Here is a 27,186-nt window from a genome sequence, read left to right as displayed (position 1 = left end):
TTCAATATACTAAGATGTAGTCTGATATGCATTCAAATATATGTTTGCCTTCAATTCAAAATAAATTATCTTCATCACTCGGCACAACTTTAATATATTTATTAATTCAGCAAAGGCAAAGTATGTTAAAGACAATGGACTTTCACATTGGTAACAACTAGAATCATTCCATAGGTTCCACTTTATCCATGAATTAAAATTAAAATAATTTTCTTTATCATGGATTCCCTTTCAACTTACCCATTTCTTCCTCTAAATTTACAAGGAAGATACGTAAAGCTATTTGTAAACCTACTAAACTTTTAACTGATGTGTACATATGTTATATCTATGGTAACAAAATAGCTTACTTTAAAAAATTAAAATGTAAATATTAAAAGTTTCAATCTTTAATATACAAAAATGATCACAAGATAAACAAATAGAATAATAGCTTACTTCCCACTTTTAATCTCTTCATAATTATATTTTGGTTTTACTGTATAATTACTTTTGTTCCATTACTTAAAAAAAAAAAAAAACTGTCTATATTAGGCTTACTCCAAGTCCAGATTGAAAGATCTGTCCCAAAGAACTGAAAGGGCCCCTTTCACCCTCAAAAATTAGTCCTTTTTAATATTAAATTACATGATCATCCTACCTAATACTCTCATTATCAGATATGTGTATAAAAATACTCATGAATTAATGAGTGAATGAAGCTCATTCTAAATCAACAAGATTTGGCTTCATTTTTTTTTCACTTAATAACAACATTTTGGCTCAAATATTTGTTCATAATTACTTCGTATGTAATTTTGGGAAATACTTTTCAACTAATGAATCGGTGAATAGGCAAAAAAGAGATTAATTTATTATGCTTGCAATGAGCAAAAGAATAAAATTTATATATATGGTAGAAATTTTGTCTGAGGATGTAATTTTTTAACGGAATACGTGTAACTTAAATTGTTTTAAAATGATTTTGCAAAAAGGTAGACATTGCATTTAAAAACGACAAAGGATATCACCAAAAGTTTTTCAGCTATTTAGTCAATTGAAGGGCATAAAATACCCTTTAGAATAATGCAGATTATTGTGAAACTCATACCTGGCACAAGGCAAAAACTTCACGACTTACATCACACATAAACAATACGATAAAGGACTTGTGTTTGTGTGTTTATGTGTATGTGTTTAAGGATCATGAATTGTATTATTGCTTCTACCCCTGAAAATTTTCAGTTTTATACACAAGTCATATTCTCTGATCTCAGATACACATTAAATATGACACTTGCTAAAAATAAATGATTTTGCTCATGTTCACCTTTCCCTTTAGTTTTAGTTGCATAACTTGATAAAACAAATTATATTTATTTGTGACCATTACAGTTATAATTTTAAGTTTTCTGTATTGCTCTGTCTAATAACTAAACTCCTTTACACATCATTAAATAATCTCTTCATGTTCTAATTGGATAAAGAACCTTTGAACATAATCCCCTGCATTCTTTATTACATTAAAATGATTATACAGTAATTCTTAAAACTAATTTGTGAAAACACTTCTGCTTAAATAATGCTAACAATATAATAAAAACTCAGCATGAATATGGTTAGGATGCTGGTCTAAAAATTAAAAAAATTATTTTTTCATCTGTGATTTCTGAAGTCTAATTAAATATGAAATATGAAAATCTAATTATATTTTCTTATTAAGAATATTTCCTTTTTGGACACTGGCCTGGATTTGCATGGAAAAATTTTGAGCAATCTATAGCCTAGTAATTTTATTTTAATGTCTTAGTTTTCATCAAGAACCTTTAAAAATATTCATGGTCTTTGAAACAGCAATATTGCTCCTAGTATCCTTTCTTAAGAAAATAATGAGGGGTAAAATTGTAAGAGATATTTTAATAGTATATATGTAAGTGTAATTAAAATAGCCCATTATTTATAAAAGTACTTATAAAACGTGTGTGCATTTGTATATACATGATTTTTACCTAAAATAGAGGTATGCTCAACCACAGTTTTGAATACTGAATTGAATAAGACCAATGATTTTGAAGAAATTTAGGGATCAGAGATTTGCTCAAGTCATAATGTTAAGTGTTAATAGAAGGGCACAAATTATATTATATTTTACATTTGGAATAAATATGTTACATTATATAATATATTTCTTATATATTAATAATTAATATATATTATTATAATATAATATAATTTATATTTGGAATAAATTCAAGTGCATTATACACATATATAAATACATTCAGTGATACATATTGAGAAACATGTAAATGGACTTACAATTGAGTAAATTTGATTATGATCTATAATTCCACTGAAAGTTTGTTATTTTGTTACAAGAAAACCTCATCTAGATGATTCTTTTAAAAACAGACTACCAACATTATCAGTAAGATAGTTAACCAGAATTGTGTCCTTCCCATCTTTTATAATGTCTGATACAAACTTCCACTTTCTCCTTCCCCTATCTCTAATGTCTGATGTCAAACTTTTCCCTTCTGCCCAACCATTCTAGACCTTGTGCTTTTGACTCAATATGCCAGACAAGTGAGAAATACACTAGTCATTCTCTCTGAAATTCTCAGGCCCATGATGCTACTGGTTGTACTTTCTTCAAGGCTGTCATCCTTCTCTATCTTCATATGTTGACTAGAATGACATTCTCCATGAGGACTCTTACTTACCCTTTCTACAAGCTGACTTACTGCAGATACTTAGTAAAAGAAAGCGTTAAATGAGTGAACTTTATTGTTCAGAAACATTTTTACTTATTAACACATCACCACTATCTTTCCACCAGCAACAGCAGGTTTACTAGAAATTTGGGAAAGCACAAAGAAATTTCATCTCTAAGGAATTCATAGTTACTAACATTATCCATATAGAATTAATGATGGCCTTTTCTATACCAAGAAAATGGTGGAACCCAATTAGAGGTTGCCAGTGCTCCAGTGGTGGGATTTGGGTTGAGATTGTGATAATAGCAAAACTTTACAGTTTTCATGCATCTGCATATATGCTGCATCATGAGGTGGTAAAACAATTTAGACAGAACCTATTTTTGTTCTCTAATTTATGATAAGGCATTTAAGACATAGCCCAGCTAAAGAAGGTCTTAGCCAAAGACATAGATCTGCAATGGGTATTATTCCTGAGTCAATACTGGAACTGAGCCTAACTCATCATAACGATGTGGGGAGTTTCAAGTGTTCTGCTGTGTGTTTGATGATATATTAAAGTTCCCGGATTCACTATACAGCATTTCTGCAAATACTCATGCAACCCTAATTGACACTCTAATGAAAACACACAAGCAAACACGAAATGCAAAACAAAACTTGAATTAAGGAGAAAAATGGCTGTTAATGAAAATGATAAAAACGGACACCAACCTTGTTTTTGTTCAAACAATAAAAATTTTAGTTACATTAGTATGTGTGGATTAGTACTCAAAGGGAAATGTTATTTTACTTAATAAATACAAACACAATATTTCACAAAGTTTTTTTTTTTTTTTTTTTTTTTTTGAGAAGGTCTCTCTACATTGCCTGGGCCAAGTGACGTGGTATAATCATAGCTCAATGCAACTTTTCCTCAAGCAACTTCACCTCAAGCGACCCTCCTGCCTCAGCATTCAGTTGGAATCACAGGTGCAAGCTACCTTCTTTAAATGCCTTAACTACCTCAACTATCCAAAGCGAGAGCCTATGCATGACCTAGAATGGGGTGGAGGTGAAGAAGTGATTGGATTAAGCTTTTTCATAGGAGGAAAACTTTTCAAAGATGTTTGTACTTCACTGCAATTGAGTGACATATATTAACAGTCTCTTTCCACACAGTTTATCTTGACTAACTGCTCTCACACGATTCCAACCATCCTGAAAATGTTTGCACTTGACAGCGGTGGGGCATAATCTGTCATGCATGACAATTGAGCTCTGCTGAGGGACCTTATTCCACAGCTTCAGCCTTGGACAACAGTGACAATATGAAATGAGAGGACACCTTAGCATAGAAGAGTTTTAGATAGTCATCCTTTTGTAGGGACAAAAATTTTGTTATTCTTTTCAAGTATTCATGGTCAAAGTGGGGGTCTGATACACATATGTTTTATCTATTTTCATCATAATATTATTAATTATACTTTAATCAATCCAAATGAAAGGCATTGTACAGCTCAATGGTGAATGCTAAGCCCTCCTTTTAAAAAGGAGAATTCCTTCCTACCTACTCTTTTGAAAACACAATTTTAGATTTTTTTAAATAAGAAGTTGGCTTCTTTCATAAGAATGATCGTAAGGAGTCATTCAAGTTTGTAGAATGTAAATTCAAATCTGGTTGACATTGTTTTCAATCTAATAGCTAATTCTAATTTGAACACATCAAACCACCTACTAAAAATTCTGGAGCTTCCAATGACATCACAGGTATTGTTTCACACATCTGGGAACAGGTTTTAACTGGCTCACTCTTCAGTCTGTAATGGTGTTTTGTGGGGCACTTTCAAATTCAATAATTCCAATAATTTGCCATTCTTTTAAAGTTTGAGAAGTATTTTCCACTTGTGAAATAGAGAACATAAAGTTGTTTTTAATAATGAATACTTAAAATGTAAATGAAAATAAAATAGTTAACTACCTAAAATTTCATTTTATCAAGTGAATTTGGAATTGTAACAACATACCATTTTTAGACTTCTATTATAGCCATTATTTACTATTCTGAATACATATTAGAGATTACTAATTAACTGAAAGTCTGGCAGCTGGAAAATTTTCTCTTTCACTCCTAACCCTTAGTTTATGCATTAAGAGGACATGGCTTACTACATGCTTATGAGGAAAAGTTCAAATAAAAACAAAACTGTCCATAACAGAACAATTTGTGAAACAGACTGCGGTGACAGTCTTGGCTCAAATATTTTAAGCATTCTGTCTTCATTATTGAGAACCTTCTTGAGAAAATGATTGCACTTTTATTTTGCCATGAAAAGAGCAATGTCTTCCTTTACCTTATCTACTTTTATATCATCTGCAACTACCATTTTTAAGTCTAAACCTTATATTATTTTTTCCATGCCAAATGTTGTTTAATATATTATAAATCTCTTTTGCAAATTAGCCTGACTTTCTCTGATAGAGTTTGTCTAATTGCCAAATATTATTTATTTGCTCACTATCTCAAATCTTTATATGTCTACTAATCACCACATAAATTCTGGTCTTTATTACTTCATATAGGAATTAGATCCGGACTGACCTCTTTAATATCACATTTTCTGTTCTACAAATGGCTTGTAGATTCACTAAAAATGTTTTCTTAAGTGATTGCATTCATTGCGTTATGCTCCTTCCTGTATATTTTCAATGGTTTCTTAATGATCTTTGAAAATACCCAGATTCTCAGTGTAACAGCCAATGTCCTGATAATTTGGCCTGAATGTTTTTCTGCTACAGTTAGTAATTTTTAAAAATAAACTTTTAATTTTAGAATAGTTTTAGATGCACAGAAAAATTGAGAAGCTACTATAGAAAGTCCTAGCTACCTCATATACATACAGTTTTTCACAAGTAATAAATAAATACTGATTCATTATTACTAAGTTCATATTTTATTCAGAGTTCCTTAGTTATTACTTTATGTTCTTGTTATATTCAAGAAACTCTTTCAGGATTTCACCCCTTAATTTTTTAGTCTATATGAAAGGAATAAAAATTCTTACAACACACACCAACAGATAAGATAAATTTTCACCCCACCTCATTTTTATAGCAGACTCTTAAGCATTCATTAATGGTCACATGGTAATGAAAGTGTTTGTTTTTATCCTGGCATGTCACTAGCACAACATTCAACCAGATATTGCTCCAAAAGCTTTGAATAATGTAAACATCAACTGGGGAAAAGTAAGCTGTAAGACATCGGAAATTGGATTTGTTTTGTGCACAATTTCATCTCGTAGTGCCTTATATGTGACAGTGGCTGGCACAAATACTCACTTAATATAAACCTTATTTGAGAAGATAGAAAAGAATATAGACTGCTTTGAAGACACGGTGATTCCTTATACATGAGCATAATTATTACTAGATTTTTACCTGGTAGAATATTTTAATAGATATGTATATTAAGAGCATAAACATAGTTATAAAGAGATGCTTATAGTACTAAGGGATCAAATTACTTTTCATTTTCCTCAAATAAATTAGAAGCAAATTATAGATAACATACTAATTACTACCATCATATCTCTTCATCTCTGAATATTTTAATAAGGATTTATATCTCAACACACTATTGACACTAGGGATTTATATGGTAACACACTATTGACTCAACTTGAATTTTAGTAAGATGTTGAATCAAAGCAAATACAAATCTGACTTATTTTTAAAATAGCTCATAATGCAGAGAGATCCTCCCCATGATAGAATTAGTGACTATGATATTTTACAGAAGTGGATTTGAGTAGTTTGACATTGAGCTAATATCAGAGAAAAATTGGTTACATCTGAAGAAACTGCTAGCGTATCACTCAAACATTGCATGGTACTAACAAATGTATTAGAGTGTTCAAATGAACTGATGATATGTAAGTAACACATACAGGGAAATGAATGTACATATTTGTATTCACATCATCGTTCTAAAAACCAATTAAGCAAAATATTTATCCTCTATTCATAAAAGCATAATGCTCACGACATAAAACTAATAACTTGCCCTATAGCTTTTAAAAAGTTTTATTTTCCCATTCCTTTAAACATTCAATATTTTAAAATGACGATTAATGAAATATTGTCATGTGAACATGGAAATAATTAGGCTAATAAATAATGGGTCCTGAATACTTGTGTGCCCCTAAATCTATGTAATAGTATTTTACTATCTTTTTTTTTCTTTTTCTAAACTTTTAATCATCATGAGTTTATTCATTTTTGAACTTCAACCACAAACCCCTAGCAACCTGGCATAGTTTCCAGACACAATTGTAGTACATTTGAAGAATGGTGATACTCTAATGTAATTTAAAAATCTTTTAAAAACTTTACAGCTTTCGAGCTAAATATATGTGTAGACATTAATCCATGCATTTTACATATATGCATGTGGTTTTAAAGCAGAAAATATATTTAGTATTTAAAATAAAAGAAAAGTCAGAGTGACATCTCAAAAGAACAAATCTGGGAGGAAATTAACAACCTCTGGGGTTCTACATAGCCCGGTTTTTAAAAAGTCTCAATATATTACTGCAGGAAAGAGCGAACAAAACATAGTGCTGTTTTCCTCAGAAAAAATACAAGGAAGAAATCTGAAACCTCTAGCTTATGGAGGGTTGTTTTAGCCTTTATTGGTTGAAATACATGTTCTCTTTAAAGTTTTACTCAAGGGGATCCTACACCATAAACCCTAAAGATGTACACTTCATACCTCTTTAGAAACTATTCAATAAATGAGTACTTTCCTGGTATTCCTTTTCTTAGAAATGTCTTAGTATTCCCTTTAGCAAATCTTTTATTTCTACCATTATTTTCATCTCATCTTGATTGCTCTAGATGAACTTACCTAAACTGATTTTTTTTTTAAATCAGTACACATGCATGGCTAACTGTATGTGTATGTCACAAAGAAATGAACTCTACTATCTAGGTATTTAAATCTGACTAGTACATTGAAAATGTGTCTTCTGGCTGGGCGCGGTGGCTCACACCTGTAATCCTAGCACTGTGGCAGGGTGAGGAGGGTGAGGAGGGAGAATTGCTTGAGCTCAGGAGCTCCAGGTTTGCCTGTGCGAGAGTGAGACCCCTGACTAGTAAAAAAATGAAAAACCCAGCCAGGCGCACAGGGAGTGTCGGTAATCCCAGCAGCTCCCTGAGGCAGGGAGCAGGATGCTCACAGCCCGAGTCTGAGGTCGTAGTGAGCTAGGACGCCACTGCACTCTGTTCGGGGCATAGGGTGGGACTCTGTCTCAGCAACAGCAACAACGACAACAACAACGAAATAAAAATAGAAAATAAGCAAGGAAATAATAAAAAAAAGAAAAGAAAAGAAAATGTGCCTTCTGGATCAGCAATGTGAGAGGCCACCGCCCTCAGAGTGTCGTAGATTCTTGAGCAGCGTCATCTAAGGCCCTTACTGTATTTCCTCACGGGGTAAGATTTTATTTTGGTGATTTGCCTCTTGTGTTTCGCAGTGTCAGTTTGATTAACTCTACCTCTCGATGTGCTTATCACTTACCAATTTTTGTATACACTTGATAGTCCAATATAGTTATAAACAACCAAATGCTAACCCAAACTTCCCCATCTTTCTTTGATATCACATTATATTCTGAGCAGCCACAGTCACATATTTCAAGTAAACTAATCACAAGTTTCAAAACGGCTGGTGCTCACCTTTTCCATTGTTCCATTTCTTTTTCACCCATGTCTACTGCATCATTTGCTTTCTATGAACACGGCATCTGCCATCCAGTACTATTCAGCTGCCCGACATCCTTAATACTGAAAAATATGACAGCCCTTTTCTGACTCCTACTAAGATGTTTAGGCCCTTAATCTCCAAGTATAATTATACCCAAGTGTCGTTCCTATCTTAATTACCACTTTCACTGGTTAGAAATTCATTTTTTCCTACGTGGGTTATTATTACTGTGAAATAATGAAAAGACTCACAAAATTAGAATTAGGTACCTTATGCTAAAAATTTGATTCAGGCGCACAAAATCTCAGTTACCTTCGACTGGTTATTTCTTCTAGTCAAAATGGGCAAGGCAGTGGCTGTCTTATGAAACTGTTGAAAACTGTGTATGTTAAGTGAGAAAATTTAAGTACAGAATTATATATAATTTAGTTCTGTTTAATAAATTGTACATAATTTAGTTCTTTGAGAAGTCTATAAATATTATATTTGATATTGGCAAACAATAGAACTGCCTTAAGCTTGAAGGATTATGTCACTTACCAGCTCCTTTAACATTTAGCTAATGTCTTCAAATGTCTTGACCCACTTTTTTAATCCTTGATACATCCTTTTTTTTTTTTTTCCTTTTAAACCTAACATTGGAAATCTAATGGAAAGTGAGGGAAATAATCTGTATCTCTTTCCCACACGGAGTATGCCGACTACTGCAGGAGACAGACTGGTGCAAAAAATGACTCAGCACTAGAAGCCTCTTTTTTAAAGAAAAGAAACTAAAAGACCTCCAGCACTATGTTTCTGGTGTAGAGTGAGCTAGCAGGTTTGACACAAAGAATGTGTAGGCCAAAATTAAAAGTTCATATTTTTTCAGATCAGATGGTCTCATTCAGTCGACTTGATAACAGCCACATCATCAGTTGCATTCCCAATTATTTAAAAGTACTTGGTGCAGTGCTTGACACATAGCAGAGGTTATTATATGTTTTACTTGGAGGAGTAAAATGATCTAAGTTACATCTCAAGGAGATCATCTTTGTGGAAATTGTTGGTGATTAAATAGAGGCCACAAAGGAAACAGGTGAGCTGAGAGGGTGAGAAAGAGAGGTAGCCAGGTGGGGAAATCCTCTGGAGGTGAGTCAGTTTAAGACAGTTCAAATCTGATGGGGGTGGTAACAACAGGATTTAATGACAGATGTTACCATGAGAAACAGAATGGACAGAAGAGAAGTTCCTTTGTTTCTGAGGGAGTGACTAAGGAAATGTGAGGACTATAAAAAGGAATTCTATAATACTTCCTCTTTGGAGGGGAGGGGAGAAGGGAAGATGGGTGGTGGGAGGGTGACTGGAAAGATCACCTATAGGGTCTGTCTAACAAGGGTAAAATGAACTTTTCTAGAACTAGAGTATAAATGTTTTAACACAATAACTAAGTAAATGACACAAAGTCTATGTTAACCAGTTTGATGAAAATATTTCAAATTGTATATGAAAACACTACACTGTACCCCATGTTTTCATTAATGTATACAGCTATCATTTAATAAAAAAAAAATACTTCCTCTTTAAGGAAGCTCTCTAAGAGAGCTTGAGATGGAAGTGAAATTGAAGTGCTGGCAAGTTTGGGAAGGAGAAAAAAAAATAAGGTAAATGGAACTTGACTAAGTTTTTTTTTGTTTTGTTTTGTTTTCATAGTTGTTCATTTTAGTTCTGCAAAATTTGGAACAAGTACCTTGAGAACTGTGAAACATCTTTAGAATACAGATGGACTAAGCGATCTTTCACATTATAGATTCTCAATAAAGTATAATTAAATTTAGTTTGATAACATAGAGATCTCTGAATAGTTTGTGGTAGTTCTACATATAATACTAGTGCTAAAATATAATAAATACAGCAATTAAAAATGAAAATTTTCATATCATATCTTGTTTTCCCCAGTGGTTTTATATTAATATGCCAAGCCTTATATATGTATATGAAGATGAGCTTTTGGAGTATACAGAAATTAAGTTATTTTCCAAATGGTGGTAATGGTACTTTTTCCAAATGGAACTTTTGCACATTCTGTCCATTTTCAATAAGATTGGCCAGAGTTAACTGCAGGATCTGTAGCAATAAAACAGAAATATTCTGGGTAAAGGCAAGTTGTCTACATAAGCACCAGAACAAAAGAAAAAATAACTCCATGATATGAGTTAAACAGATGTTAAACAAAGCAAGACAAAATAACACTTAAAAATCACAGTTAAACAAATAACTATCAGTGAGTGGTGGTTAGTGACCTTTCATAAATCTATACATTTAAGGATACAGAATCAAATTTAACTCTACATTCAAAAGTCCTAATTTAGAAATACTAGTGTACTTGTCCTGCAAACTCTCCCTTGCACATTATTATTAAAGATGGTAAATGAGCAAAGAGAAAAAAGAATGGAAAGATTACAGGCATGACATAAGACAGACAATGCTGTACTGCTAAAGGAATCAGTGTGGGCAAGTTAGTTCTTTAATGACCAGGATTTTTATCTATTATACATGATAAAAGCCATAGCATCAGATTGTGTTCACAATTATTTTAAAGTACTTGGTATAGGGCAGCACCTGTGACTCAAAGGAGTAGGGCACCAGCCCCATATGCCAGAGGTGGCGGGTTCAAATCCAGCCCCAGCCAAAAACTGCCCCCCCCCAAAAAAAAATATATATATATATAGTGTTCGACACATAGTTGTTCAGTGATATTTTTTCTTTCAGTTACCTGCTACTACTAGATGGTCTTTGTTATTTTACTCAATAATTTCACACAGTTTGTTATATATTTATACTCTTTTAAGGGTTTTGTTAGTAATTATATTTAAGGTAAGGGTTTTAGCTCTGTTGTAAAAATATGAAAGGGAAAATCAACTGTGATTAACTTCATAAACAGAAACAGATGATATTTTATATTGTATAATCTTTCGTCTGAGCTATGTTTATTGCTGCAAACAATTTCAACCCAAAAGTTCTTGGGTACACCAATTAAATTACATGAGATTTAGATACACAAAAATTATGAAGTATTAAACACATCATGCCCTTTTGAAACTTGATGAATAATCAGTTTGGTCCTTGAGCTTTTTGCATTTCCAGTTCTCCTCTCATCTATCATTAATCGATCATTCTAAAACAAAAAATCAGATTAGATAACCACACTCAAAGTTTTTAACTGCCTGTAAAATCAGATTTAAACTCTTTAGTATGGTATACAAAGTCCTTCCTAATCTGACCCTAACCATTCCTATTAGTTCAATTTATTTCCATTATAACTCTACATTCTGTATTCTTATACAAATATTTCTACTTAGTTGCCACTCCTAGCTTATGCTGTAACATGACACATCTTTCTTTGATCATGCTATTATCCTGCATTTATACACTTAATTTACTTTTTTAAAAACTCTTTCTCTTTAATATACAAATGATTAGATTACATTGTTTGCTTTTGTTAGGTACAGTCCAAGTTGTCGTTGAGCCCTTTACCTAGGATTCAATTTACTTTTTGTCTACAGTCCTAGTCCACTTTTAAGACCCTATTAAACTTTCAGCTATGGTAGAACCTCCATACTTGACCACCTCCCTACATTGACTACCTCCTTAAGTTGACCTAATTTTCATAGACCAGACATGCACCACATATTATCAGTATCCTAGGCCTAGTGCCTTATGTTGATCACCTCTATATGTTGACAAGTTTGTTACAGTTCCTTGGGTGGTCAACTTACAGAGGTTCTACTGTATTTTGTGAGGTTATTCCCTATTAATTTCTCTAGCAGAATTAATTTTATTTATACATATGTCTTGTATTTACCTAATGAAATTACAGCTAGGACAGTGAATTAATATTCTCACAGTCTAAACACCTTGAAGGTAAAGACAAGAGTGTCAAATGTATGAGTGTTGAAGTAATATTTACTGAATTAATTTATCCATGTCTAATTAATGGTAATGAGATTTGCCCCTGAACAAGAGTCACAACATAATCCCATGAGTGAAATCAACGTTCTGAGGTTTATATTTACTTAAGATACAACCTATTGGTTATTGTTTCTGACAGAATAGAGCATGTGTACATCACAAAGTTATTCTGTATTCATTAACATTTTCTCAGGTTTTCTTGACATCTGTCCTTAAATTATTTGTTGTTAGCTTGTAGGAATAAAAGGTCAGATGTCTCTACAAAGAATATTATATAGTGAATACAATAATTCAAATTAGTAAGGAAATGACTCAGGACAAAAACAAAATGAAACAATTTCATTTTCCAATGTGAATTTTCAAAACCTCAAAGAAAATAAAACCAGGGCAGACAAATCAATTTCTATGAAATATATATTTTGTTTCAAAAATAAACTTGGTATTAGAGTGGGGGATGCATTAGTTATTGGTCTGCAAATCATGTGAGGGCTATCTAAAATTATACCATACTGCAATTAAACATTTGAATGTGCCTAGCCTACTTTTTAGCTTCCAGAGGTAAATATGTATCAGATTAAAACTATTATGGGGTAATAAACTATTTTTTCAGTATTAAATATGAAATACAACCTCAACTGCACAATTCTATTATGATTTCATAGGCTACTGTGTTAATTTCTCTTAGTGGTAGATAATATTTTTCTAATTATACTACTACTTGAATCATCATCAGCATAACTTATTGTCAAGAGTCTAAGAAAAGCCCTAATATGCAAATTAAGTTCAAGTCTACATAGTTCTTATCCATAATTTTAAAACTAAACAAAATCCTATCTGGAAGTTATTTTATTACTCGTTTGGTGATAAAACTGACTTGAACTGACACAGGCTATTTATACTGTTTGTTAATATTATTTAGTTTGAATGTTCAGATTTTTCACTACAAAATGTTAATGCATTTGATTATAGGACCTGCCAGATCCCAGCAGGGATGCTACATACTATATGCATACGTACACTATCACAGTCCTAAGATCTGAAAAATTCCTGATCCTGAAAAGCATCTGGTTCTAAGAAATATAGGCCTATTTATCATCACATCACCTTTCAAAAAATTCATGAGAGCTAGGAGATTGGAAAGTAAAGAAGGAAATAATTTTAGTGTGTTACATCTTGTTTGATATATGTTCCTATGTCTTGCTTTTTACTAATTATAAGTAGAAAAAAAGGGCCACTGCTGTTTTTGACAGATATGTACCTCTCGTAATTTCCTAAGCTCCTCTGCCTCTTCAAATATGAGTGTCATTTATATAACATAAATGCTTACATGAAATAAGAGATTACTGAACTTCGCCCTGCACTTTATGGAGAAGATTGGAGCCAGCTATGATCAGCTTCTAGTAATTATTTTCCTTTTCCTCGACTTTTGTTTGTCTTTTCTAGGTTTATTTCTCATTCCCTTCCTGTACAGAGAGTTTGTCTTCACTTTAGAGCTGGTATCCCTATTATGCTCCAACGAATATCCTCTCTCTAATCCCATCCTTTTGGTCATTTGCCCAGGACATTAGTATTCACGTTCCTGAATAATCAAAGCATTTCCATCCATAACCCCATCTTCCCTCGCTACCCACCTGCCATTCTCTTCTTTCTCTTCTGAATTACTTGCCAATCTTGAAGCAGCAAGGATCTTTCTGTCTTCAATTCCTGACTGTACTTCCATGTATATATGTTTTTAAAAAATATATTTATCATGCACAGCATGATGTTTTGAAGTATAATTTGCACTGTGAAACAGTTAGATTTTGCTAATTAAAAATTATATTACCACAGTGGCTCATCCCTATAATCCTAGTGTTCTGGGAGTCTAAGGCAGGAGGATAGCTTGAGGAGTTCTAGACCATCCTGAGCAAGAGTGAGACCATGTCTCTACTAAAAACAGAAAAATTCATAGGCTGATATGGCAGAAGCCTATAGCCCCAGTTATTCAGGAGGATCACTTTAACCAGCAGTTAGAGGTTGTTGTGAGCTAGCTGATACCACACTACTCTACCCAGGGCAACTGAGTGAGACCCTGTCTCAAAAAAAAAAAAAAAAAAAAAAAGTACGACCTCACATAGTTGTTACTTTTTATGGAAAACACTTAAATTCCACTGTCTTTGCACTTTTTCAAGAAAACAATATGTCACCATGCTGTAGAGAAGATTGGATAAACTTATTCTCCTTTCTAAAACATATTTTCCTCTCTCTGTATCCTTTGAGTAACACTGTTCTACTCTCCACTTATATGAGAACAACTTTTTTAGCTTCTAGGTAAGAGTGAGCCCAGGCAGAATTTGTCTTTTTGTGCCACATTATATCTTTTTGTAATCTCTTTTCTTTTCTTCTTCTTCTTTTTTTTTTTTTTTGTAGTTTTTGGCTGGGGCTGGGTTTGAACCCTCCACCTCTGGCATATGGGGCCAGCGCCCTACTCCTTTGAGCCACAGGCACTGCCTGAAATCTCTTTTCTTTTTTCATCATGACTTCTCTCATGGAGATGCAGAGGGACCTGCCAATTGTCTGACTGAAGGCGTGGTTCTTGAGCCCCATTTTCTTAGCTTTCGCTAAGGACGCAACATTTTTCCTTCTTGCCTATCTTTGCCTACTGAGACAATACAGTTCCCCATCTCCTTCCCTCCCTTACTGACAATTGCAGCAGGAATATTTGTTTTACTTACTACTTAATCCTCAATGCATAGAACAGTGCCTGGTCCATACCAGAAACCCAGTAAATATTTAATGAACAAATACTCAATGCTCCATCTAAGATAGTCTCACATGCATATTAGACACTAAACAAAAATTTGGAATTTCAAAACACATTGTTCCAAGTCAACATTTCTTCTTCATAGAGTTTGAGAAGTCAGCTTTTCAGACTGACATAAGTGTCAGTCACATATTTGAAACTACCCTCACAACTAATTGGTGACCCGTAAAATAGAACCCGCTCGGTATCATTTTGTTTTAAACAAAAATACTGTTATCTGGTTGATATATTAATTTAAATTAACTATCAATTACAGTTGGCTGGAAATTAAATACAAAAAGCTGTAGGCTTCAGTTATATAACTCAACTAGTGGTCTTCAGATTTTTGAATCCCTGCAGAATATACTGAATATTTTTTCCTGGTAAACTGAACTATTATTGAACTCTTCCTCTTCCTGCTTTCTAAATGTTGTATTCTATAGGATTGTTCCCTGGATCCTATTCTCTTTTTCCCCAGTATTCCTTCTCATCAACTTACTTTGATCTAAGTATGATTCTATGCCAATGACTTCCACATTTATGCCTCCTGACCTCTCTAACGGCCAAACTGTAATTACCAGCTGCCCCATGTGACACCTCATATGGCTGCCTGAGACTTTTCTAATTAACCATGTCTAAATCTAAGCTCTTCTTTATATTGCCTACACTCTGTCACCTCAGTGAATTCCCTGTCTTTACCATCTTAGTAAACTGGACCATTGCCCACTCAGTTACAAAGTCACAATCCTGGGGTTCAATACCACAACAAGTTTTATACTACCTCACTGTTTTTGAAGGCTTTCTCGAGTATCTGTATAACCAAATCTGTTTTTTGTTTTTTCTTTTCTTCCTAGCATGTCTGAAAAGAGTTTCAAATTTTCCACATTACTGAGTCAATTCCAGGGTACATAAAAGCATGGGTCATCTGTAGAAAATGGACAACAATAAAAAATTAACGTATTAAATAATTCAAGTGATAATTCAAATGATCCAGTTATTTGATCATTTTTTGTTTGTTTACTTTAAAATACGTTATCCTCAAATCAGTTTCAAATAAGATACTAAGAAGTCCATTATAATTTTAAAAGTTAGGCATATATCAAAACAAGGTATTACTCTCTCACTTTGTTCTTTCCTGTTACCTCTTCACTATTCTGGGCCACATTTTGTCTTGGCTTGGACTATTTCCCAAGCTTCCTAATTGTCTCCCTGTCTTCCTAGGCATTGCCAGAAAAATCATCTCTTTAAAATGAAAGTCTGCACTGTTACCTCCTGAGCACCCTCAATGGCTTTCTATCAGGTCTCACATCCCCGGGCTTCTCGCCACCTCCCAAGTCTCATATCTGCCATTCCTAGTCTCACACATCGCTACTTATCTGCACCCAACAGCAACTTGACATACATTGCTCCACTTCATCTGTGATTCTAAGAGCTTCCTGTCATCTTCCCTTCTCCAACTTCACTCTGCCAAGTGAACAGAAGGGTCTGCTCAGATGTTACCTTCTCCAGAAATTTTCTTTGATCCCCTAAATCTGGCCTGGGTTTTCATTCTCGTAACTCCATTGATCTTGCAGACATGTCTCCCACTGCACTGACCTCATAGTTTATATGTTAGATTCTCTTCCTACAATATGCACTCTTTGAAGACCCAGTCTGTGCCTTAGATTATCTTCTTACCCTTTGGCACAGTTAGTTTTAAAAAAAGAATGAATGAGTGAATGAATAAATGAATGAAAATCTCTCCTGCAGGTACCATTCCTTAGTACATTATGAAAAGTATCAAAAAAAATAGTTATAAGAAGTGTAGCTATTGTGCATAGATTAAAGACCCAGTGTTTGACCTCGTATTTGATGATAACATATATGTGTGGGTTGGGTCATATATGACCTAGTATTTGATGATAACAAAGTAGTGCCAATGACTACATCAGCAATGATAGATCCATTTTGTTGACCTGTTGAAATTTTTATTAATTGTATGCTAAAAATCAAGAATCAAGGTCTCAAACATAGCTACTTACAGCTTCAGATTTCCTTCAGATCAGGAAATAATGATGCTGCCCTGGATCTGATGTGCCTGTTTGGAGATTTTAAGGTCTCTGTTTTGTGCATCAGCAGATGCAAAGAGTGCTGGGCTGGAAAACTATAAAACTGGGGCTAGTGTTTCTTCTGGCACTAAATGAAGACTCTATGGAATCTGTTCTCTTACCTATAAAATAAAGGAGTTTTAATTTAAGATTTTTGTTACCTCTATGTTTCGTAATAATGGCTTTTAAAAGACCAGATAACCTTTAATATTGGAACATGCTACCAAGTGAAGTAATAAAAAATTTCTGGGGTAAGTTTAGACCTACTACTATATTAACTAAATTATTTTCTTTCTTGCTCTTCTTCTTTCTTCTTTTCTTTCCTTCCTTTTCTTTTCTTTTTATTTTTGAGACACAGTCTAAAGCTGTCACCCTGGGTAGAGTCCTGTGCTGTCACAGTTCACAGCAACCTCAAACTCTTGGGCTTAAGTGATTCTTTTGCCTCAACCTCCCAAGTAGCTGGGACTACAGGCACCTGCCACAATGCTGAGCTATTTTTTGTTATTGTTGCAGTTGTCATTGTTGTTTTACCGGCCCAGGCCGGGTTTGAACCTGCCAGCTTCAGTGTATGTGGCTGGCGCCCTACTCACTGAGCTATGGGTGCCGCCCTAAACTATTTTCTTATAGCTCTTAATTAACTGATTAGCTGAGAGCTATTCTGAATCTCAGTTTCAGAAAGGTATACTTTTAATGTAGGATTTTACTTACCAAAAGTAAAATAATATTGCCATTATAAAAAACTATAAAAAGTAAAATCTCTTGGTTGAGTTGGGATATTTGAGAGAGACAATAATTCTCAGTCAGGAGAGGGGACCCTTTTGGGGCTTTGGGGAAGACTTCCTGCAGGCACTAAGTGAAATGCTTTAGCAGAAGTTATCGTGTGTACTAAAGGAAGAGAGTTTCAAAATGACATTGAATCCATAGTAAATCATGCAACATTTGTCAGGAGGCTTTAAAATAAGAAAAAAAGAAATGGAGGATGATAAAATCCCTGTCTATTTTTATGATACCAGCTGCTAGGATCCAGAAACAGATGTTTGCACTTGTGAAAAAGAGATGTCATTGAAATGTTTAAAGGTAGGTGAACTATTGGACAGTTGTGAAGTTTGATAAGCAAAAATAAACTGAAGCTGCTTACAATTTGGTAAATAATTTATGTAAAAAAGGTAAAGCCAAAGGAATTATAAAAGTCATAAGAGACAGCACAGGAAGGCAGAAATATTGACAATAAAGTGCCGTTAGATCAATGCATTCTAGTAAAAAATTACAGGCCTTGAAAATAACATGAGTTCTTGGTAAATACTACAGTTTTGCAAATACTAAATGCCGTCTATGTACATTCTAAAACAACAGTGCCTTTAAAAATCTGTAAATGATTTTTTCTGGCATTAAATATTCAACAGTTCCTGTCTCCCTCCCCCCAATTACAACAGTAATTTTACGCTTCCTTCCTAAGTCAAAATTAACTATTGAAAAGTTTACAGAAGTATTTCTTTTCAAAATTACTCTCAGTGATTGGCAGATGGCTGTTGGGAAGATGGACCCAGTTATCACCTTCCTGTCCCTACTTCTGTGGAAGTGTTTTTGCTGTTACCTATTATGGGAAAATTTGGGGAAAGGGGCTGCTTTGATTGGAAGTGTCAGGACCTCAGCAAGCACAGAAGAGAACACAGAACAGAAGCTCGAGAATAGAAAAGTGCTGTCCTATCCTGCTACTTCCTATTCAGGCTCAGTTCTAGGGAGAATTGTAAAGTAGGTCAAGTTTGTGTTCAGCACCTTAATCCTTTGGCTCAGTAACCTCCTCTCCAAATCTGAATGTGGTTCCACACTCACCCCAGAGGGCAAGAGCCTTAACTTCTATTCTCCAATTTCCCTACTGTAGTTTTCTTAAATAATTCCTTCACAGTAAAATACAGGTCATGGGAAGCCTCTTACACTATTTCCTTTTGAAACATAATTAGAAATCTGGTGAAATTGCAGTCATTACACAGTGAGTTAGGGAGGGAGAATTGAGGGAGTGGGATTCAGAAATTCCACCAAATTCTGAAATTATATAACAGAACTGCAGTCACTTAAACTAGCCTATGCTTGCTTTGATTATGAGTCTACCAAGCTAAATTCAAATACTGACATAAAGAAACAAACAAACAAACAAGAATCCTTTAGCATTACTTTCTATTGTCTTCCAGAATGTTCTCTAGGAAGAAGGGAGACAATCCTTAAAAATGCAATTTCATTTGATAACTGGAATTCACTAATGCAAACCCAGATAATTTGATATTTTTATTATTCTTAAATTTCCATGGATTTCAAAATTATGTTTTCATCAGGGATTCCACTGTGAATTTTTTTTTACTTGGAATACAACTTAAAAAATCAGATTTTAGAATAGTAGGAAGAGAGTCAGAGAAATGACTAGAAAATTAGAGATTAACAGGCCATTGAATAAAATGAAAATGAGAAAGAATTTGAATGGAGCAACTCCTGGGAAGCAGGACAGTTTTTAAATCCAGTCACAGGGGAAAGGACTGACAGTTGGTCACCCAACAGGGGTGTTACACATGGTGCTGTTTCCACTGCCACCCCGGCACTGACTGTCAACAGAATAGAAGAAATGTACAATTCTATTCCACTAGTTTTAGGCTTCACAAATGTGGTCAATTATAAAGATATGAGAAGACTGATTATCCTCAGAAAATAGACAACCATCATTTGGTCACCAATACAGAGCTTCAGAAAATTGCTGGTGAGAATTTCTGAAGGCCACACACATTATTATTATTTGGGAATCCATGGAGAGTGCTGAATTTTAAGAAAAAAATATTACATCTTTTTAGGAAGTAAAAGCTATTGCTGGCAATCGAAATAATTTACAGGGCTAAAGGTGAGAAATTCAAAGATGGATTTCTTTGATAAGAAAGATAATACGTGAATAATTTTCTGAGGTATAAGAAGTAAGTTGGTTTCAAAAACTCTTCAAAGAGTTTTATTCTTTATAAAACTGTTTGTGGTTGTTTTTGCAGAAATTACATAAATATTTTTATGAGTTTTTAACATAAATCAGGGTTTCTTATTACAAAATAATAACAAATGTCTTTACTTGATTTTCACATATTTCGTCACTTTTGTTGAGCTGCAAGCTGTTATTATATCATGTAACTTTCTAAACTTTTGGTTTGTTCTATCTACCTATCTATCTATCTACCTACCTACCTACCTATCTGCCTGCCTGGTAATATATGGTAATTGAGTATAGAGAAAATCTAACTGAGAAGCAAGGCACAGAAAATACAATCAAATGGAGAGAAACTAAGTTTCTATTTGTGAAACTAAGTTTCTATTATTTGAACTTTTTTCATCCTACTGAAAGAAACTAAAGTACCCTTGTCTATTAGAGGATTTAACATAAAATCTTTAAATTTATCTTCTTTATGATGTAGTACAGTACATCATACCTTCAATTAGATGCTGAATCCTTTCAACTACCTTTACTAAAATAATGGGCAATACATTACCAGAGCTATTTGCGGTGATTAAACTGTTTGTAGCACAAACACACAAATATTAGGAACAGAACAAATTGAAAACAAATTAACTATACAAAAGAGGAAAACATTTGAGATAATAAAATCAATCTTAAAAGTCCCAAATCATTTCCAAAGGAACATCATTATCAGCCAATAAAGTATGATTGAAGATGTGAAGATTATGTTTAGAATTGATTTTTGTTTCTAAATTAAAGACATATTGCAATTTAAAAATAAAATGTCTTTCCAATATGAGATCATTTAAATAGTAAAGAAACCTGCATAAAGTTATATAAAAATGTAAAATATAGTATGCTACTGATTTTTAATTAAATTCTATGTAAGGCACTGCTACAAATTTTTAGTAAGAGAAAAAGACTAATAACCAGGTATCCTTCTTCTTTAGCTCTTAGTTTCTGCCCTAAGAAGAAATTTGCTTTTGTTTTTTAGGGTATTTTTAAAGGGATGAGAATTAGAGTTTAATATTTCAAATCTACATTCGATTTGGATATGCTTGTTATAATCTGTCACTTGGAAAGAAAGTTGTTCCTTATATACGTGTATTGACCAGATTGTGGCACTGCCTCCTACCATGCTTCTCAAATAACTTAACAGAACATATTGACTCAGACAATAGCTGCTTACTTCTTCAATATTTAAAAATAATTTCTGAGGGAAGTGCTCCTTACGTGACTAGTAGAAAACATTGTGTGAGAGGGCAAGCTTTGAAGGCTTTTTTTTCTTTTAACTTCTAATACTGCCTTCAGTACTGACAAATGAGGAATATTTAAAAAATTACTTAGTATCATTAAACATGAAATTAACAGTACTTACCTATGCTATAAATGAAATGAAAATGAAATAGGATAGCATTTTTGTAAGCAGTGAGCAAGGTCAAGTCTAACTGCAACAACTGAGTTAATAGCACTATCACTAAGGACTGATCTCAGTCAATGCACGTGAGCCTTTTTGAGCTTCTCCTTGGTTTCCACACATGAACTTTTCTACATGTATTTGATGTCATAATAGTAATGAATCAAAATAGTTATGGAAACAAGTTCTCCCACTTGCACATACAGGAGTGTATAAATGACAAAAGTTTTGGCCATGTGTACATAGGCTTAACTCTCCAACCTGCTGTATAGGTTAATAAATTTTAAATGAGTTCAGTATTCTTGTATGAAAGATTAAAAAAACCTTTTTAGAGTTTTCAGGTTAAATACACTAATGTTGGAATAAAGTTGGCACTGTTTATAGTCAGTGATAAGAACTCAATAAATTCTAGTCCCTTCCCCTGAATTTATATAGGTAGACTGATAGACATAAGCTAGATACATAGATGCTTGAAAAACTGGCAGAAGGACCAACAAATGAAGAGTTGGCATATATGATGGAGGGTGATGGATGGGGAGACAGATAACAGAGATAGATGGGAGATGAGATGGGCTGAGGCAGACAGAAACACAGAGAGAGAGAGAGAGAGATCTCCCATCTCTATCAGTCACAAATGGTTATTTGAAGACAGTCTTTAAGTCAAGTTTATTTTTTATATTCCTGAGGAATCTAACTTCCACTTATATATTCAAAGGGTTTAATAGATATTTCTTCTATAAATAAGACAAATCAATAGGATATTATTTTAGCTAACGTAAAAAATCATTTTTTAATAGTGGAAGACAGTCTTTCTCACATAATTTGTAGACTACCTAAAAAGACTTTCTTAGAGTCCTTATAATTTTTCCATATTTACTAACAGGGATGTGTGCAAACTATTTACTTTATAGGAGATATTTGTATTGACATTTCTGTTTTTGTTGTTGTTGGCACTCTTAAACTAACAATTTGTTTATGTGTAGCATTAATCAAAATATGTCAACTTTGTCATTCTTTTAAGAATGATAACCATCTTCCTCAGACTTTACTGTTTGATATCTGAATTGAAAAAAAAATACATTTTCAGTCTAAGTTTCATTTTCATATAATAAACATGAGCACTAACACACCTGTCTTCTCTAGGAGACAATACATCAAATATAGTCCCACCAAATACATTGCTCAGTGGATAAAAAGAAATTAAAGAGATAATATTATTAGCAGGTTGTTCCTGTCTATTTGTTCATTTGTTTTAGTTGGTGTTTTTGTTAACAAGTTTCTTATGAAGATATGGAAAACTCTTTACTTACTCTAAACAGCTTAATCAGTAGTAGCCAATGAGTTATCTATCAAGCACTTTATGTATTATACACATGGTGTTTCTATCTCATGCAGTGTATTTACATCAAGATCCAACAACCCTGTTATTTAAAATGTCTCAAAGATTTATATATGTTATAATATCACAGAGCCACAACCTACCATGACCATGTAAGTCACTTCAAATTTCAGGAATGCAAATTTTCAGCATGCAAATTTTCAGGAAATGTGAATATTGTATAAGGATTAAAATTGTTTCTGTTCAAAAATAATTTTAAAAACAATATTGCATTGCCACAAATAAAGTTGCTATGGTAAAAGATTCAGAAAAATTCATCCATCTAGTACATATTACTTAGAAAACAAGGCTTTTTTTGAAGTCAATCTTAAAATAAATTCAGTATAACTATATTCATTACAGAAATACTAATATATACCTTATAGTATTATTTGACTCTCAGTAAACTATTTTGAAACTAAAATCCAAACTAAAATAAACCAACACTGCTAAGAGCTATAAAATTCCAATCAACTTTTCATTTCACTTAAAAAGTATTGAATTTACTAATTTACTACGACAAATTAGCATCATGCAATGTAATGACCTTATCTAGCTAATATGCAAAATAAGCCATATTTCCTTTGTTATGAAACTCAAAATAGGAAAAACTAGGAAATGTCCACGAATTAAAAATAATCAAGTGACTTTGGTCAAGTTCTTATTTTAAGTTTAAAGACCAGTACCCATGGCTTTCTTTTTCTAGTTGTGACTGTGATATTTAATAGTTACTTTTTGCTGGGGCATTCTTGGGATTTGCTATTTCACTGATATCTTTTCAATGACCCATTCCACCGTGATAAACTGCAATTCTAGTACTAATAGGTTTATAATGATTGCTCAGGTTTACACTTTGTAAACATTGGAAGACTTCACTCACCTTGTTCAAGTGGTTGGCTTTTAGTTGAAGTAGTTTTCATCTTGAGTGCCTCCCTAACAGACATGTCACAGCAGGAGCCTTTGTTAGTGTCTTGGTCACTGTCAGCCTGATCACTGTCCCCGTGCCCACTGTCTCTCAGGCTGGCTCTTTCTGGGTCCTTAAACGTGGAGCTACTGAAATACATATAAAGAAAAAGAAGAGAAAGTGTTGTCTCTACTAGTTTGAATCTGAAGTGTAGTCTCTTGCAAAGCAATTTTGACATGAATGCAAATGGGGAAGCTGAGAAAGTTATTTAATAGGCCTTACCTTTGAACAAACTGCTGCCTGCTGCCCATGTAATTGGGCTCTGCGGGAAAATTGTCTGTCTGTGAAAGAGAAGGAAAAAAATACGTATAGTTGTACACTGGACAAATCTCCTGCAGAGCAACAAGATTTCCTAGTGGAAAAATGATTAATAATTCAAAAATTCCCTTAATCTTCAGATTTGTACATTTTAATTAAATTGGAAATTGCTGACATGTAATTATGTACTCAGAACAATTAAATGATTCCGGTCCACAAATTACCTGTTAAAGTAAACAATGAGCCTGTCATCACTGGCATTCTCTTTTAGTACCACGATGGATAGCACTGTCTGTGTTGTTTCATTACATAGATATTAAGATTGAATATTTGTGGTAAGAGTGGAAAAATGACATAATTTCTCCTTATTAAAAGTGTAAATTATTTAATAATACTCATTTTTAAACATAATTACATCATCTTCTGGGATTATATGCCCTTTCTGATGTAGTATCATTTAAAGTCATCCGCTCCTCAATTAAGGAGACCCAGAGCCTTTCCTTCAAATATTATCTGTTACTGATACAAGCATATCACATATGGTCGAACTCATCTCTACAATTCATCCTCAGCTCCATCCCCACTATGGAAATTATAGTCAAACAATCTAGCAGAAATTGGTCTTACTTTCTAGTTATTATAAGCAAAGCAAAACACAAATAAGAAAAAAAAATGTTACTTAAAACATTAAGAGTAAAGACATTGAGAAACGAGGCTTGATTTTGTGGTTGTTTTTACTGCTTCCAAACTAACATGGAGGTCTGCCAATGAGAACTGAATTCTCCTTGTATCATGGAACAGAGTCTTTTGGGAAAAAGAGACTGGATCTTTCATAGATTTCCCTATACTGTACATTCATACACATTGCTTCTTCTTGCAGCTGACTCAATGACAAAGCTTCTCCTGTTTTCTGCATCACTTCATATCACACCATTGTACTCTGAAGCAGCTAGGGGTTGTACAAGATCATCCAGCATACAAGTATCAGTGACACAGGGAGCATGCAATTCATGAAGCAGAGGGCCCAAGGTAAGGCTTAATGTAGTGCAATATGTGCTTGCTTTATAAATAAGGCAAATTTAAAGTAAGAGTGCTCTTTTTCTTCCTGTATCATCATTTAAGCTATTTGGCTTTGTAAATGATTATCAGGAAAAATACAAGACATCTTAAGATAGTAACAGCTGTAAATGTTGTTTAAGTGTCATTGCTAAGGATTGGGGCAGGAAAAACCCTCATAATTTCTTAATGTATAATTTTTTTTTTTGGCAAATGGCATTTGTCAAACTACATGCAAATATTAAGATGAATTAGGTGGATTCATTGCTCACTTCTAGCCATCTTTATCTAGTAGATAACAGCAGTTTCCCAGTTTCTAGATTCAGTGGAGCATCTTAATTTTTGTTTTCATAACGACAAACTATCAATTGTTAGGAATAACTTGATCTTCCAGTAAAAGTAATAGCATCAACCAATATCATTGGCCCAATTATTTGCAAAAGAATTTTGAAAAATGTTAAAACTACAGTTGCTTAGAAACTTCGTATTTTAACTTAATGAACTCTAGTTCACCCTTTGAGCTGGCCAAAACATATATCCAAATCATTATTGCTGTCAGTTAAAAGCTAAGCATGAGTGTCTCAGAACAAGTCAGAAATGAAGAATCCTGAGTATCAAGAAAAGAGTGGAATGTAATATGAAACTTGAAACTCTAGTGAGAAAATATAAGCGCTAATTATAAGTAACTTATCTAACTTGTGATTTTAAGGTTGTAATTAGGAGGAGTCTTACATGATGTGGATTCCCATTCATTTAAACACAAGAAGATAGACTGAAGAAGCTTTTCCTCCTGTCTTAGTACTGACAGTCTGACATCTTTGGATGTGGGGCACAACGAAAAGAGGGACTCTACCTAACAAATTCGAATATTGTGATATTGTGATCTGGGTGCTTGTACCTTCATATTAACCTGAAATTAAAAAAAAAAAGAATATGGAAAAAAATGGGATATTATTAAGATCTAAGCAGTTGCAATAAAATAATATACTTCAATTAAGAAACAAAACCATTCTCTTATTGCCTGAAGAACTGTTAAAGAGTTTACATATACACACAGACATGTATGCATTTTATATGAAGATTTTATATATACACATGTGTGTGTGCACACTTGCACATGTAGTTAAGTACTGAAGTACCAGAGGGTGTGTTGAATGCTGGACAGTGTATTGCTACTAAATATGGTTTTGATGAAGATAGGAAGACAAGAAGAAAGGAAAAAAGAAGAGAGTTTGGAAGGGAAAGGATGAGAAGAAAAATAAAAAGAGATTAAAGCAAGAGAAAGAAGGTGTGAAAGAAGAAAAAGAAATCTGAAATAGGAGGAAATACAGTGGAGGCAGGTGAAAAGAAATGTAGGGGGAAAAAGGGAGTTTTAATTATAGAATTTCACAACATACAAATTTAAAAGTTTGCAACCTAATTAGTAACAGTATCAGAAGTTTACAAATAATGCCTGCCCTCATCCATTAGACAGGAATGTGAGAGAATCTGAGTGTCTATAATTACCATCATGAAATAGTCTTTTGGCTTTTAACAAACATATAACAAATTCACTATAAAAACACACCATATTTCTAATATAAAAAGTAACATTTTCATTATCTAGGCTCCAGGGTGTCTGAAAACTCATTTAAAATAATCTGAATATGAAATAACAGTATTTACATAGGAAAATGAAAAATGGGGGGAAAAAGCCATATGCATCACAGCATCGTTTAATTTAGAAGTTAGAAGAGCTTTCAGAGATTTTACAATAGTGTCCTCTAACACTGAGTTACCCTTTATATATCTAGACTTCCTAAATTTTAAGTCTTGGAAGAAAGTAAAATTTGAGATTAGACACTTGTAACTTTTTAGGTCTCAACAGAGTA

At 33.4% G+C, this 27,186-nt stretch overlaps 1 protein-coding gene across 1 annotated transcript in view; it reads right to left on the bottom strand.

The window, feature by feature from the left end:
* Window positions 1-27,186, bottom strand: part of PCDH17 (protocadherin 17) — a 93,534-nt gene that overhangs the window by 33,475 nt on the left and 32,873 nt on the right. The window contains exons 2-3 of the mRNA XM_003790154.2: window positions 24,224-24,282; window positions 23,918-24,090 (exon numbers count right to left, since the gene is read on the bottom strand). Of these exons, the coding sequence (XP_003790202.1) occupies window positions 23,918-24,090; window positions 24,224-24,282 (232 nt within the window). The remainder of the gene's footprint in view (window positions 1-23,917; window positions 24,091-24,223; window positions 24,283-27,186) is intronic.

The sequence above is a fragment of the Otolemur garnettii genome, unplaced genomic scaffold, assembly GCF_000181295.1.
Source record: "Otolemur garnettii isolate 467f Iridium unplaced genomic scaffold, OtoGar3 scaffold00040, whole genome shotgun sequence".
Taxonomy (NCBI): domain Eukaryota; kingdom Metazoa; phylum Chordata; class Mammalia; order Primates; family Galagidae; genus Otolemur; species Otolemur garnettii.
This window is presented reverse-complemented; position numbering and strand designations above follow the sequence as displayed.